Here is a 17,463-nt window from a genome sequence, read left to right on the forward strand (position 1 = left end):
TGTAACACCATTTACATTAATTATGGTCTATAAGCAGAGCAGCACTAAATGTGTTACTCCCTTTACCTTGCTTTCAGCCTCTTTTTTCACGTGCAGGAGACAGGGCAGAGAAGGTGTGGCAGCTGGGCAAACAGAGGCGGCATAGTTTGCTATGAACTGTGACCCCCAAATCCTAAGCAATATTTGTGGAAGAGAACAATTGCTTTATCCAAGAACAATCTTGTTGGCATTTTCTATCAATAAAGAAATCATCAAAGGATTTTTTCCCCTAACTTAATTTAGAATGAAAATAGTTTTATTTGTTCTTCAAAAAACTATCTTCATCTCAGCTAGTCCTTTTTATCATTGGCATTTATTATAGTAGATAACAGCTGCTGAGAGCCTTCAATCACAGGGCTTTTGAAGGATGATGGAAGCATCAAGCTAATATTTTCAACGGCTCTGAGCTTTGAACCCATATCCTCAGGATTAAGGCAGATCAAATCAAAATGAATACCTCTTTACAGACAAAATCCACCTATCCTTTACCCTACAGAGAATGAATTTGTCTGCACAAAGTAGAGTTTAAAGCAGTGAATTGAGATCTTTTCGATTTTACTGTTCATATACAAGCTATTGTGCTCCTGTTTTGGTATTACCAAAATGACACAATGCTTTGGCTTCCCCCAGTGAGGAGAATTAATGCCCAAAATGATAGTTAACAGGGAACTGGTAATGGATACACAGGCTTTTCCTTTTAAACTGCTTATACTAAGTTATGGGCAGAAATCAAAAGGTGTCCTCAGAAAGTTACAGAGAAACTCCTCTAAAAATGGCTGGCAGGTGAGTTCCTCCTGATATTCAGCCTCAAGAAATACTCAACAACGGCCATGGGACACAACACACATTTGTTCACACTCTCTGGAAAAAAAACACAATACTTGACTCTAACTCCACTGAAGCCGACAAAATCCTCCTTTTTGTTCCCCAGCTGAACACTGAAAGCACTTAACAGTCATTAAGTACGTACACAGACAGATACATGTCCTGATTCTGATCTTACTCAGTTTTGAAGTGGCTGAATGATGAACTACTGTAATATGAACAGAATCAGACTCTGTTTGTATTACATGCGGAGATGAGCCTGCAGAGGGCTGAAGAGATGGTGAGCAGTTACTGAAGTGAGCAGCTCACCATTAGAATTGAAGAATCACTTTCCAAGACTAAAAATAGGACAAGGAACACATAAAAGTTTCTGGAGTACATGGCATACACGGAGAGATGAAAGAACTGGGTTTGTTCAGTTTTAAGAAGCAATGGAAAACGGGAAATCTTACTGCTGTGTACAATGACCGACGGGGAGGCCACTGGAACATTGACATTAAAGGGTGGGATTTCCACCATTGGAGTTATTCAAGACCGAAGTGGACATGTCACAGAGCAACCTGATCTAATCAGACCTGCTTTGAGCAGGATGCTGGCTGGAGGTCCCTTCCAACCCACGTGATTCTGTGATTCCATGGAAGACAAGAAAAATATAGGTTTTTTGTTAAATAATGTCAGTAAGAGACCATTATAGCCTTTCAGAGAGGTTCAAGAAACTTTCCCTAAGTCTGTACAGCCTAACAATCAATACACTTCTAATGACTTTTTCATATAGTCAAAATAGTACAGTATCAATCATATGACTGAAAAGAATAAGCTCAGAAGCACGTATCATATTACTAGCTTTTCGTATGCGGGTTGTGCGTGCATGTGTGTGTGCACATTTAGCATTAAAGAACAGAGCTCAAGCTTGCAAAATCAGCAATTTTCTGAAAAGAAAGGAAAGACCATAGCTTGGGCAAATTTAGGATGATATGCATACGAAACAGGATGTGGCCACGTAGTTTAGAATTTTTACTCTAGACTGCCATCTTAATATCATTTTTGCAAACTATTTTTGCTATACATCTGCCATACAGCAGATAACATAAAACTTGACCAGAAGTAGACATGTATACCTCCACACAGTATGTACTGTAGAAGTCTGCTTTATCTGTTTTATGTAACATTATACATGTGCACAGATACAAACTTTGAAAATAAACTAGGACCAGATGTCACAGTAAGTAAAGATCTAATATCTGTTCTGAGAGCAAATGTATACTGTGAAATTTGGTCAGAAATGTCACTTATTTAATTTAACCTTAATTTTAATTTGGTATTAAAGGAGTTCAATAGAATATTAAAAATAAATAAATAAATTGTGCACCTGTAAATTTAATTACATTCTGCATGCTCCATCACATGTAGCGATTTACTCGTCATATTATGAATGAGTTCAGTTTTACAAGAAGGCAATCTCTTTTCCTTAAACAAGAGAACAAAAGAGATTATGCACAGAAAACACAGGTAGAATCATCTGACATTGCTTTCATATCATTTCATGTAACGCTGCATATCTAGGATGTCTGGCATACCTTAGAAGAGGAATTTTTATGTTTTACTGCGCAGCTACAGATAGATCCATGTTATTCCCTTCTGCAGCAGGGAAATCTATTGTATTAAACTGTAAGAAAACAATTTACATAACACGCAAGGTTTCAAACTTGGCAACCCACACTTTAGGCACAATAATTCGCAGTAGGCATCCAAATAAAAAATCCCGATGTTGAGTGTTTATGCCTTCCATTGTGAACACAGGCTGCCAGGTCATTTGGGTCAGATTTCTGACCTTTTTGAGAAAAGCTAACTTTCTTCTTCAGAATTGCTTGAGTAGATAAGCTGTGCTGGAAACGCTGCCAAAATAGATACCAAGGTCTTATACTCACACCTGCTGATCCTGATAAAATCACAGAACCACAAAGCATGCAGGTTGGAAATGACATCTGAAGGTTATGTCGGCCAAAATCCTGCTCAAAACAGGGCTAGCTACTGGAGCGAGATGAGTTCGCACAGGACCTCATCCAGCTGAGTTTCGAATACCTGGAGTGATGGAGAGTCCATTGCCTCCCTGCACAACCTGTTTCAATGTCTCACTATGCTCATGGTGAAAAAAGAAAAAAAAGAAAGAAAAAAAGTCTTATCATCTAAACAGAATTTCTTCTGCTAAAACTTGAGACTTTTGCCTTTTGTGCTGTCACTGTGCACTTCTGAGACAAGTCTGGCTCTGTCCTCTCTATCCTCTCCCCATCAGACAGTTGAAGGCAGCCACGGGATGCCCCTTAGCCTTCTCTTCTCCAGGCTGAAGAAACTCAGCTGTCTCAGCCTCTCATTGTCCTCCACCTGCTCCAGCACCCGTTACAGCTTAGCGGCTTAGCAGCTTACCGGGCTGCTTCCATTTCACCAGCACCTCTTATGTTGGGAGGGCCCAAAACTAGACACAGCAATCTTTTTCCCAGATCTCTCCTTTCCATGAGAAAAATGAAAAATACATGAGAAAATCTGGTATCAGGTCAGAAGCCATCTTCAAAGGAGATGGAGATTTCCTCTGGAGCAGACGTTACAGCTGGCTGTTCCCATACAACATGAGCTGGGGTGGGGTAAATTCTTCCCAACTCCTCGTGCCTGTGAGTAATCTCCACAAGACCCTTTCACCTCTCGGTGACTGCTATGTCACCCCCTCACTCTCCATAGAGAAATAGTTGCTTTCTTGAAAGAGCCTTTTAGAGAAAAAATGTCCCCCAGTCTGGTGTTTCTCTCTCACACATTTCCATGTAGGACCCATACCTATCAACTAGAAATCAGTCCCGCTTTGAACAAAACTCATTTTCAGCTGCTCAGCAAACAGGTTGGGGCTATCACACACACCGAGCTGGAAAAATAAGCAAAGGGAACAGTAAACAGTGAGTGGCCACCTTGTTTATCCAGAGTGCTGTGGTTTATTGACATTACACACAATCCCAAGTTTAGTTGATCTTAGATGTTAGAAGTTTTCTCTCACTTCCAACCTGATTTCTCCAGCTGGCTAGGGAAGCTTTCAACAGCCATAAGCAAGCCACAAAGCCCTCCTGATGCCATTGTCCCCTCATGTGTAGAAAGAGAATAACCTTATAGCAAAGGTCCTTCACCATCAGCACGCAGAGTGAAAAGAAAAAACTCAGCTGCTCGCCTGTTGGACAAGTCCAGGCAGACTTCTTTCACATCTTTAAGGACAAGATAAGAGAGGAACTGAGTATACAAGAAGGGCAGGCTGCCTCATAACCAGCATTCAACACCTGGCTCCAATACCAATACCAATACCAATACCAATGCCAATGCCAATACCAAAATATCAATACCAATACCAATACCAATTAAAACCCACTCAATATAAGCACAAATATAATAATAATGTAGAGGGATCTTATCACTGTACAGCAGCCTTGGATGTATCTGGAGCGCTTGTATGAGGGAAAGTTCTTTGGCAACGACACCCTGAGAATCTGGAACGAAATCTTTCTTTTTTTGAAATAGCAAATGGAAATTAAGTCATCATCTGTGGCAGATTCCTGTATCTGCAAACAAATCCAACTCAAGAAAGGTTGGTGGTTTTTTAAAAAATAATAAATATTTAATTCTATTAGATCACCACCCCCCCGCGACACATCTATGTAAATTACCACAGTAGGTATGAAACCTGCCCCAGTATTGATTCAGCTGGCACAACCTTCCTCTATAAAACCTTCTTCAGAGCTCCTGCATCAGGGTGGTCCGCTCTCCCCAGCTGCCGGGGTGAGGCTGAATTCCTGTGCTTGCCCCCCTCCCTCAGCGCCTGCTTTTATTGAAGTGGACACAGCAGCAGCTTTAACTAGTCCAGCCGCATACACACACAAATGCACCAACACTCACGTTCTTTCCCTTCTGTAAGCACCACGCTAGTGCTTCATGAACTCACGGCTCATCTTCAGGGTGCTGGGGCGGGAGGAAGAATTCAGCTAAGGAAGCATGTACTGTGCAAGCAAAGATTCTCCCATGTCTTGAAGGAAAAGACGGGACCAGATAAAAGCCTGTTGTTCGTTGGACCTGGCTGGTGGGCCAAACCAGGTTAGCTACGTTTGTAAGGCTTTTCCTTGCTTGACTTTCTGAACACTGTTAGTGCAGACAGTGGTATACCTGAGCATATCTGAAAGTTTTAAATTATCTATGCAGTTTTACCACTTTAGGAAAAGACTTTTTCAGCTGTCTGTGTGAGGTTAAGAACACATTTAACCGAGATCAGGGAATAGTAGGGAGGGAGTTTGAAAGATCACCCAATGAAATAAAAATCACAGACATTTGATTCTTCTCCTACTCTACTTCCGAAAATTATGTTTGAAAAAGTCTTCGTTTGCAAGTATACGTAAGAAAAACATGGTTTCTACTGGATAAATGAAGACACCCTTCTCATTTTAAAGGGGCTTTTCAAAGCTATAAACATGATAAGTTATTAAATCAGAGCTAATGGCTTTAGAGGCTTATTAATTTTCTTATTTTATAGCCATGTATGCACAGCTTTATTTCCCTAATGCAAACCACAATAAAACACTTCATGAGGGCTTTAAACTCTTTTGTCTTTGCTGTAGGTTTGTCTGCTTTAGGAAAAAAAAATAAAATGATGGTACATTATTTTCAACAGTGGCAGGAAGTGGGTTTTTAGCCGAATCAGCTTAAAAAATTCCAGCTGTGTTCATGTTGAAGCCATCGAAAAGTCTAAGCCTGGGATCAGCTCTCCATGCCAACTAAATCCTTTTCAGGCTTCCAAAAGTAAATTTTTGAAATAATGCCAAGCCTCTCCTTGAAAATAACATCTTAATTGGTTGATATTAAAAAAACAAAAAAAAACAACAGAAAGTGCCATTCTGAAGATGCAAGTGCTCACATTTTTGTATGCTAATTTGATATTGTGCCTTGTAAGAGCACTCAACATATTAACACAGAGACTATCTCGGAAAACTGCAATGACAGGCATGCAGGCTGGTGATTCCAGACAAGGAGGAATTTCTAAGAACTGTAGAAACTAAATGTGTTACAAACTATCCTGTGCTGTTGAAATGCACCAGCAAGGCTAAAGAAGCATGTGACAGAGTTTGCCCCAATGAAAACACCATCTTTTATTCCCCGGCTGTGGCTCAGTAGAGGATGAGGAAACTCCGCTCTTGTTGTCTTCTGAGATCAGTAGTTGTTCTCAAGGAGTTTCTGTATCAGCTTTAGTTTCACACTTAGTAAAATATTTGGGATCAAAAAGCAGAAAAACCAAACGTATACATTGATGTATGTATGTATGTTACAGTGCTTTGAATACACACGCTTTTTTGCATTAAAAATAATTTACTGCAGGATTATGAATCCATCTATCCTACTATCATTCCCTCTTTGATTCCTGTTACACAATTACTTTTTGTGTGCATATATACTGTGATATTTATCTTCTCCTTCTGCTGTTCAAAACTTTGCATTCTTGGTCTGTTACATGAGAAGGAAAGAAAATGAACCTTGTCCTTCCCCACCATTGAACTGAATGAGCGATCAGACACTTGCCTCACATATTTCCCTTATCCCTGTAAATCTAACTCTGCAGCTCCTTTAAGCTGGGAGACTGAAAGATATAGCCTGATTTATACAGATGTTAAAAGAAGCCAAATATTTGCCCAATTTAATTGATTTTGAGCTGACAGAAATTGATTTATTCTGCATAACTCGAAGCTTTTAAAAGCAAATGTATTTTTCATTAAGAATGAGAAATGGTATTGAGCAAAAGACAAAAATTCTAAGAACCTACAACAAATGATCAGAAAAACAGGTGACTGAGAAAGCGTATTACTCTTAGGGAAGGATTTACAAGACCTTGTGTTTTCAGTTCCATTTGCAAAGCAATAAAGGAACCATGAAATTGAAAAGAAAATACTAAAAGGAGACAATAGTTGAGACAATAGATGGTTGAAAGTTAATTTTAATATGGCACAGATTTACTGTGTAACTCTAAAGCAAAGTTCTTTTTCTTCATTTCAGAATGTCAGTCTGACCATCTTAATGGCTGAAAGTGATGCATTTAATTAAAAAATTTGGCTTCAGCTTAATTTTGTTGGTTTGGGTTTAGTTGTTTTTTTTCTTTTTTTTTTTTTTTAAATAAAATTAACTGTCAAGACATTTTTTTTTTCCATTAAGCAACTTGGCAATCTAGGGTGATTGCGATGTCTCCTCATCCACATTCTAGAAGATAATTTTGGTGAAGCAATCATTTGTCCCAGAGCAGTGAGTAAAATTAAGCAGAACAGTTCAAAAGTCTGGGTATTCATTCCAAACTATTTCTAAATGTTGCATTTCACAAAATCATATTGGCATTTGATATTTGTACTAGAAGTAAAAACTTCTCATAAAAATAGTGTGTGTTTTATATGAAGTATTTACTTATAGCGCCCAAATAAAAATAAAAATAAAAAACAACAATGACTAAACCAAACCCATTCTTTCTTCCCCAGGATTACTCATGGCATTAAAAATATTGTATCGCACTCCTAAGATGGTGGCCAAATTAAGAACTGGCCAAATTAAGAATTAAGTGATCGGCCCGGAAAGGTGCTCGTAGACCAAACTTTAAGCTCGTGGGGATTCGAGGGCAGTCACACAGCAGGTCTGAAATTCACTTTCTTTCCTTAACAACACACAGAGTTCCTAATAGATCCTGCATTTCTTGGCATTCCATGATTGAACTCACTGGAGTTGTGTACTGGTGAAATGCTGTTCCAGAGATTTTTCTATCAAGATGGTTTAATGGCGAGTTCCAGAAAAAAAGGTTTTTTTTTCAGATAACAATGAAATACCATGGGCTACAGTTTCTTGTGGATAAGACCTAAGATGGTAGCAGGATATTTCTTCAAAATGTTGTCTCCTGTTTGTATCACTGTCTTGGAAAATAAAATAATTATTTTAAGATCATTAGTTAAAAATATTTATACTATGTTTCTGAAAATAATCGAGGTATAATCTGGGGTATTAAGTGTGGTATTCGAGAAGCCTTTGTAGTATTTACTTTTGCATAAATGATTTGCTGGGTGAGAGTAGCAGTTGGGAATACAGAATCATAGAATGGTTCATGTTGGAAGGGACCCTGAAGATCAACTGTTCCAGTTCCTCTGCCAGGGGCAGGGCCACCTCCCACTAGACCAGGTTGCTCAAAGCCCCATCCAGCCTGGCCTTGAACACTTCCAGGGATGAGACATCCATTAACTGGCACAGGCTGCCCAGAGAGGTGGTGGAGGCTCCCACTCTGGAGACATTCAAAACCTGCCTGGACGCTGTCCTGTGCAACCTGCTGTAGGTGACCCTGCTCTGGCAGGGGGGTTGGACTAGATGATCTCCCGAGGTCCCTTCCAACCCTAACCATTCTGTGATTCTGTGATTCTGTGATCCACAAGTTCTCTGAGCAACCTGGGCCAGTGCCTCACCACCCTCGCAGTAAAGAATTTTTTCCTAGTATCTAATCTAAATTTACCCTCTTTCAGCTTAAAATCCCAAACACTAGCTGCTGTACAAAGGCACAGGAAACATAACCTTCATCAGCCTTATCCACACAACAAGCAAGAGACTTTTCCTCAAGGAGAGATATTTAGCCTTATATCCACAAGGATAAGAAGAAAAACTAAATACTCTGAAGGGCATGATGGTCCCAGCTCCAGAGTGGTTTCATGGAAGAGGCAAAGCTATCACTCCTTATCTTCCTTCTGCTGTGCTACCAGAGTCTTAGATTCAGTAAACCAGTAAGCAGGATTTCTGCTTCCAGGAAGCCATATAAATGGTGGATGAAGTAATGATGCAAATGCAATTGTACCAAGTTTGTAGTGAATAAGGATGGAGGTATGAAGAGATGGGAGGAAGGACAGATGGTGTAAACCCTCCATGAATCACCATTGCTCACTTCATTACTGGAAATACGTGCTTATCTTGATTTGCGCACTTCACGGTAAGGCAGAATATCCAACATCACACTGATTCACGCAGGTCATGGAGTATTTTTCACTCCTCAGTTGCATCCCTGAGACCCCAACTCTGTAAATTCATGAACAAGGGAAAACACACAGCATCCTTTTAACCCGGTGTCTGCGGCAGCCATTGCCGTCTGAATGTAAGATGAGATGAGAAGGCACACTGGGAATCAGCAAACTGTGTCCCTATGACAAGGGCCTGTCCCTGAGAAAGAGTGCCTGCTCTTTTTATTAAGGAGTGTTATTGAGAACACTGAAAAGTCAGCACCAAAAAGAACAAAATATGTATGTTGAGGAAACAGCGGGTTCAAATGACAGGATAAGGTCTCGATCTACGTATTTATTCATGGCAGGATCTCAATCAACGCACTTCAATAAAATGAGTAATTATTGTGAGTCACGTCACTAATTACATCTGATACGCACAAAGGCTTGTGCAGCACCACGTATCAAAGTGCACTGTGAACTCATCCAGTATGGAAACAGCTCACAGAGGAGCTCTTGTTACTGGTACTCAAACAGTCCTGAAAAAGATAGGGGTTTAGAAATGTCCATGCCATTTCTCTCTCATTGCATTTTTTTAAACATAAAAGAAGATGTGTTGTACAGCAATGGCAATATAATTGCCTATGTAGGGACTTGAGCGTTTGCCTTGGACAGGCGACACAAGGGAGAATTGTGATGAGAGCGCAGTGGAATTGGCCAAAATAAGCTGCTTTCTTCTATGACAAGTAGAGACAGCTAAGATGTGTCGAATCTGTCAAAATGTTCTAAGCTAAAGTTTGATTTTTCCATACCATAGTAAAATAATAAAAAAAAAAAAAAAAAGATAGTTCAGATGCAGGTCAAATTGACTGAATTGGGGAACCAAAAGAGATTTTAGTTAGTTAGTCATCTCTTAGATAACAGAATCACAGAATCACAGAATGGTTAGGGTTGGAAGGGACCTCTGGAGATCATCTAGTCCAACCCCCCTGCCAGAGCAGGGTCACCTACAGCAGGTTGCACAGGACAGCGTCCAGGCGGGTTTTGAATGTCTCCAGAGTGGGAGACTCCACAACCTCTCTGGACAGCCTGTGTCAATGCTCCACTACCCTCAAAGTAAAGAAGTTCCTTCTCATGTTAAGATGGAACTTCCTATGTTCAAGTTTATGCCCATTACCCCTCGTCCTATCACTGGGCGCCACTGAAAAAAAGACTGCTCCCATCCCCCTGGCATCCTCCCGTTAAGTATTTGTATGTATTAATAAGATCCCCCCTCAATCTTCTTTTCTCTAGACTAAAGAGACCCAAGTCCCTCAGCCTTTCCTCATACGAGAGATGTTCCAATCCCCTAATCATCTTCGTTGCCCTTTGCTGGACCCTCTCCAGCAGTTCCCTGTCCTTCTTGAACTGGGGAGCCCAGAACTGCATGCAGTACTCCAGATGCGGCCTCACCAGGGCAGAGTACAGGGGGAGGATGACCTCCCTCGACCTGCTGGCCACATTCTTCTTGATGCACCCCAGGATGCCATTCGCCTTCTTGTCCGCCAGGGCACATTGCTGGCTCATGGTCATCCTGTTGTCCACCAGGACTCCCCGGTCCCTCTCCACAGAGCTGCTCTCCAGGTCAGCCCCCAACCTGTACTGGTGCATGGAGTTATTCCTCCCCAGGTGCAGCACCCTACACTTACCCTTGTTGAATTACACTCACCCTTGTTGAATTAACAGATCTACTTTTTATTGTGTAAGAGACACTCAAGTCTTCTCAAACTTTGTAAAACTTGAACGAGTTCTTCATCCAAGAATAGGATTATATTTATAAACTTTTGCCCTAACTTTGGAGCCTGGTAGTTAACTCCCTTGAAGACCATTTGTGCTTTCCTACGAGGGTACCTCCTGTAGCAACTTCATAGAACAAGCAAAGAACTAGACCAAATATCGCCTGTGACTTCAGCTTTGTTACATGGTCTTTTTCATAACTGAAGTCAAAGCACATGGCACAATCTAACTTTAAATACAGAAACAACACATGAAATTCTCCTCTCCTATACACTGATGTCAATGATAATGACAGTGAAGCCAAGTCAGTGACACTGCCACTGAACAAGAGTGAGTGTGAAAATAAGCAGATTCAATGTCTTTTGGCATATGGGACCTCTACCCATGGAACTCTAGAAAGAATACTGAGTTTTTTCCATAATCCTTCCTATAATACCTGCTTGATTTTTACTTATTTTCTTCACATTTAACTCATAGCCTACTCAAGTAATTCAATTTCTATACAAGTAAGATTTATTGCATGATGTCTCTCTTTATTTTAACAACAGAGAGGAAAAAAAAAAAAGACAAAGCAAGACAAAAAAGAAGATAAAGTCTAAAAATGACCCCCAAAGACTTCAATTTGTAAGTTAGGTATTTGCCTTTAAAAACAACCAAAGTTGCCAATTTGACCAAATGTAAAATTATCAGCTTTACTACTAAAGATAAGACAGAATTTTATTTTTAGTTGACAGTATTCAAAAGTGAGTTAAATTTTTAGATCTCCATTGTGAAACAATTGAAGGGGAAGAATTTTCACATGGTTGGTGTTCAACGCTTTATAAATTAGTGTTATTTGGAATCCATGAAGCTGTGAAAGCCACAAATCAGTTACTTTTTACAAAATCTGACCCACAATTTGCTGAAAATTATGCAACTACATAAACACTGAAGAGATTTCAGTATGAGTTTTGCATATAAAGAAAAGTAAAACCACAGTTCTCTTTTCTCTCTCTTTTTTTTTTTTTTTTTTTTTTTTTTTTTTAATCCTTTACCTCTACTTCATTTTGCAAGTAGCTTTCATTCCATGGACATCACCAAAGATCCAATCAACTATTTGAGCATAAACCGTTGCCTACTAGACTGTCATCAGCACAAAGTCCCCCAAATAATAAATGAACTTTTTATTAACTGTGGTAACATTAACATTACAATGAGGGATTGTTTAAAAACAAGTTGTACCGCTGTTGCTCAAGAGCTCAAAGAAAATGGTTCTCAGTTCCTTTATTTTTCCTTGAGGGTAACCACAGGGGTTGCATTAAATCTTTTAAAATATGTTGACAGTTGAATAAGTGCTGCTGTTGCTCTGGTGACATTTTATGCTTTTTAATTGTCATTAATGAAGCTGACTGATACTTTCTTAAAAGTGCTTTACGTGTTCTAGTAATTTTATGACAAAAAGAGGAACAAAACCGTCTGCAAATTAGCCTTGATCCACTTCTCATATGGAATTTTCACTGGAGACAATGAGGGAATCTGCATGGGAAATATCTGCTTGACCAGACATTTTGGGTAGGAACGCATGAAATGTTCACAGTAGATTGTGAAATTATCACTTGGTTGTGCATCTCCATATAAATTCAAACCTCAAAGAAGATTTGTTCGAGCACAATTTCAAAAATAAGTCCTGGAACTCCTTTGACTAGTTCAGAAACTGATGTTAAAATGGCATGGCCCAACATTTTAGGGTTGCATAAAACCCAAAATGTAAAAGTGAGTTGGAATGAAACGAAAAGTCTGACGCTATCCTGCAGTTTAATAACTCCTTTCTTATTTTGATAATACTCCCACTGATTTGAGAAAGGTTTTTCCCCTGTAAAGACTGAAGGATACAGCTCCCAATTATCCATTCAGGAACACGCAGTAACAAGGAGGAATGCACATAGCTTGAGAAACAGCAGGCACTGTACTTGGTAGTTCATAAACAGATAAGCTAAGTCTTTTGCTATGGGGAGAAAATAAACTATGGTGCTTTAAATTATGATGGGTGATTTAAGTAGATTAAGGAAGATCTATTCCGGGGACAAGGAGCCAGAAGAGGTAAGAGGAGGGGGGGATGGTATATTAATAATGCAGGGAGGCGTGTCAAGTCCTTCGCTTCCTCCATCCCAGGTTCCCTCGCTCTTGCGTGCTCCATGGTAACACCGCAGATGATTCCCCAACACTACTGCAGCTCCCGCACCACAGGCTTCACAGCTTCGCAGTTTCAGAATCAGAAAAAGCTGGAGCCATCTTTCTTTCTTCAGTTGCAGCGGCTCTTCAAGTGATGTTGTACAAATATGGATGGTCTGAGCCATCACAGTTGAACAGGACAATTAGGTTACAACAAATCATTCCAAGCAAACTGAGAACCCTTTTGCCTGATTCTCCATAAGCCTAACGCCGTGGATAACCATGTATACCTGTGCAAAGCATGCAGTTCAGCTCCAGCCTGGCCTTTTCTTTCATCCAAGTAAATGTCTACATGAGGTACAAAGCAATAGAAATCAGGCCTCAGGGTTCTGTATGGCACTGCAATTTCCAAGACACTCAGGGTGCAGACAGCAGTAAGTTCCACACTCACGTCAGACACACATTTAACGATCTCAGCTAAGTCATGAACTACATTTTAATTAGACAAGGGGCCAGGCTTTTGATTTCAAAAACAGAAATTAGGGTTGCAGTCCTTCATCCATTGAAGTTAATTGCAAAATCCCTATTATCAGGCTCTTGAGGTATTACCCAGGCTTACTTTTTAATTACATTTGATTCTTAATGAAGTAGATGGCAAAGAGAAAAGCAACCCATGATTCAAACGATTCGCATTTTTATCTTTCGTGATGAACAACAGAATAGGTCAAGATACTTGCTGGATTTTCCCATGAGAAATGCTGCTATGTGAATAAGCTCAATTGACTTGGTCCTGAAGGAGCAGGTTAGCTTTGAAAAGCATCACTCATTTTCTCCTCCTGTATACATTTTAACCCCCAAACTTATGCAACGTAATTACAGACACCAAGCCAAATCCAATTCAGAACCTGAAAAATATCATGTAAGTATCCTAGGCTTGAATGACTTGTATTTATTGTGTAATGTCATTTAAAACATAAGGAGTCCTAATTATAGTTTTATTTTCAAGTGATGCACTTCAAAAGAATGACAGTTTTCCATAAAAACTGACAACTTATCAGGGCATGGAGACAGCCAATAACTTGATATTTCTACATGATTTAAAATCAATAAGCTATGAAGCATCTTATGCAGAAAGAGGGTGTTATCACACTTGGCAAGAGAACAATACAAAGTTTCACCTTTTTCTCTTATATCAGTATCCACATAAATAAATGAAGATTTCTAGAACAGACATTCATACTACAGGTGGGGCCATTACCTTGTTATACACAACAACCTGCAAACTCTTTTCACATAATGAAAGCTGCTTCTTACCATCTGGAAATCAGGCTTAAAAATAAAAGTACTGGTTTTATATTGTATGAAAAGTTCAGCCCTTTACTTGTCATATTATAAAATGCATAATGGATTTCTTACTTTTATAACTTTTAAAAACCATTAAAAAAAATCAAGGACATTAAAAAAAATTTGCATTTTAAAGGTTGAATGTTGAGAGAAGTATTAGAGAAAGTAAAATGTCAATGTTAAGACAATCGGAGAGTATTGCAAGGCTCTGGTGAGACTTATTTTCCCCTAACTTTGACTGAGGCTAGACACTCTCAGTTTTAACCATTCAAAGTATCACTTTAAAAACCAAGGAGAGGACACAAGACAAGCAACTGCTGTATATGACATCTCGGAAGCGAGCTGCAGTCGAGGCAGCCCAGCAGGGTTACAGTCAGGAATGGGAGAGCTGAGGCGGTGTCCCCAGGGCTGCTGTGGGGTATCAGAACTCCTGGAGCCTCTCACCAGAGGAAAGGGTCACCCTGATATAAAGCTGTCGTTAACACCTTTTAAAGGAAGGAGGGACAACCTCCTTTCAGACAGGGGCAGAGAAACTAAGGTTTCAATTCACTCAGCCATTATTTTTTTCTAAATCCTTAGGTCTGGGTTTTTTTGCTCTATGGGTGGTTCTGTGTTTCAGAGTTGCAGGATACCCGTGATGAACCAAGGAATAAAACCCAAATCTCTTGAGCCCAGGTTAAAGCCACTTGCCCCTTATTATAATTCTTTCCCATTCCCAAGGCTGAGCACAGCAAAACCTGAACACTTCCTACTTCATGCTCGTACCAGAGATGAGGGGAAGCCTGGACTACTGTCAAGGCCACCACGGACACGATGTGGAAATCTGAATCAGCCTGTTTTGTGTTAACTGTGACAAACCTGCAGGTGTGACAACCACAGCCAAACTTGCTTCTGCCTTGAGTTGTGTAGAAAAAGTACCATCTATACTAAGTCAGTGTTACTTAAGCAAGGAAAAGAAATTCCCCCCTACTTCTTCATTTGGCAGCTCCCTCTTAGAATGCAGTTGCTGCTATTGCTTTTACTGGAACCACGCCAATTTACAACTATTAAGCATCATGCTCATAAGTTTAGGGCCCTATACTCCACAATATACAATCTCTTGTAATTGTTCAGTCGGCCTTTTGATATTTGTAGAAGGTCTAACTTGGCATATGTCCTCCTGGATGTCTCTCGGACTCAAGAGTACATAGTCAGGGTCACGGCTGCAAATAGCAGTTTGAGATACTTACTAGTTACTGTTATCTTTAAAGTGATTTTTTTAAAGACTATTCAGAGCACACAGAATATTCCCATGGCAGGACATGGCAGTTGCAGGGCATCCCTCCACTTGCGAGCCATACAAACCATCCCAAAGCAGACAGTACCAGCACAGGGAGTAGGAAGCCCTCGTGCCTCAAAGACAATCGCAGAAAAGGCAAAGGGCTGAAGAAAGCTAGAGCCCCTACGTAGAGAGATGGAGAAATTCTGTTCAAATCTAACAGAAACGGTAAGCCCAGGGAATACATGTTCTGAAGTGGTACCTCAAGTCAGTATTTAAAACAGGGATTAATACTGGAAGAATAAGCTGCCTTACTATTAAAGTAATACTGGGGTAATGGCAGCAATAAAGTACTGCTCATCACCACAGAAGTGATGAGCACCTTTCTTTTGAAAATAATAATTTTGATTGCTTGTTTCCAGTATGCAGACATCAGTGATTGCTACACGCTCTGTACATCCAACACATTGTACAAAGTGCACAAGGAAAGATATTTTGTCCAAGGACTCCATGCCTTGCTAACTGTCTTGGTAAACCTTCAGGCAGCCTGATTTTCAGAGTATAAAGTGTCTCAATTGGGCACCAAATGAATGCAACTCAAATCATTACTAATTTCCACTACATGCCATGAGCTATCATCTTTCCCAAACAAAATCAAGGATAAGAAGTAAAACCTTTAGTTGTTAGTAAGCCATAATAACTCTCGAAACAAATAGAGGTACTATTAATTATGTACCGATTGCTATAGTAGCAATGAACTTCAGGTAAAAATCAAATTTAGCCTGACAGGTACCTCAGCAACACAAACCAAAAATAATAATTGTGGACACAGATCGAACAGCCAATTTCTACTAAGTTATTGAATTTAAGGGGAAGAAGAAAATGTTTCATCATAACATTTGCTTAAGAATGTTTATCTTCTTTCTTACCATTGAATGTTAGAAACACCCTTGCTTGAGGCTGGGAAGATCCTTTTACACTGCTAGAGTAAATAAATATCCCAATCAACACGTGCAGTGCAAGAAATGCCATCTCTTCAGATTTGCAACTTAATATCCAAGAAATGAAACCTGAAAGACAGAGATATCACATTACTGTTGTTATACAATTTTGTGGAGCAAAACCATCACTACAGAAAGATCTGTGTTAGAAAGCTCTTCCAGCTGAAGCCATAACATATGGTAATGTGAAGGAGGTACAGCACTTCTGTTTTTTCTTTGTACATCTGAAAATGGTTTTCTCCAGCAGTCTTCTGTGCTGGCACAGAAGCAGCTCTCTGCCTGTTAGTATGAACCAACAGAGTCTGAGTTTTGGCTAAGGCAGACTACAGCATTAGATTCAGTTTATTTAAATAAAGACAATTCCACCTGCTGGAAAAATAATTATACTAAATGTCAAGGCAGAGCAAAGCAAGGACAGGAGATAAAGTTTCATGAATAAAAAGCTGGCTGATATTTTTAGATGTGTCTCCTTACTTTACATCATATTTGATCTCTCTCGTGTTGGGGGGGGGGGGGGAGGGGGCAGGGTTGGGTTGTTTTGTTGGTTTTGTTTTTTTCTTTTAATACATTTGAAGTCAAAAGTGCTCGGAAATGAGCTTTAAATTTTAGTAAGTGAGTGCTCAAATAGCCCTCTACATCTTCTTTTAAGATGAAATCCTGACTATGTATCACACCAATTTCAAAACTGTTGAAACCAAAAGTATTTCAACATGCTTGAAACTATTAGTCAGCATTTTTTGGGGGGGCTAGCTCCTTTCGGGATACTTCCCTGCTCTCATAGACTTCTACAGAACACTAAGAATACCCAGTGTTGGACAGTGCATTACACGTGATACTTCTGCTATCCCTCCTGCACCGCTGCTGAATCCACATTCAGTTTAGCTGCTGAGAAGAATGAGCTCCTCAGAGAATCAGAAAACATCCCAAAACCAACCTGCATCTTTTCTTAGCTTGAGCTTGAGCTCACTGGGGTCAGTAGCACTTTCCTATCAATTCCAATGGTCTTTGGACCAGCCTCATAAAACCCAGCAGACATTAGAAGCTG

General features: G+C 39.8%; 1 protein-coding gene across 1 annotated transcript in view; it reads right to left on the reverse strand.

The window, feature by feature from the left end:
• The window catches only part of SEMA3C (sema domain, immunoglobulin domain (Ig), short basic domain, secreted, (semaphorin) 3C), a 120,213-nt gene extending 103,762 nt beyond the window's left edge, over window positions 1-16,451 (reverse strand). The window contains exon 1 of the mRNA XM_009882925.1: window positions 16,347-16,451. Within this exon, the coding sequence (XP_009881227.1) occupies window positions 16,347-16,449 (103 nt within the window). The 5' untranslated portion in view covers window positions 16,450-16,451. The remainder of the gene's footprint in view (window positions 1-16,346) is intronic.
• Window positions 16,452-17,463: the final 1,012 nt, after the last annotated feature.

Source organism: Charadrius vociferus, unplaced genomic scaffold, assembly GCF_000708025.1.
Source record: "Charadrius vociferus isolate BGI_N301 unplaced genomic scaffold, ASM70802v2 scaffold32, whole genome shotgun sequence".
NCBI classification, from domain to species: Eukaryota; Metazoa; Chordata; class Aves; order Charadriiformes; family Charadriidae; genus Charadrius; species Charadrius vociferus.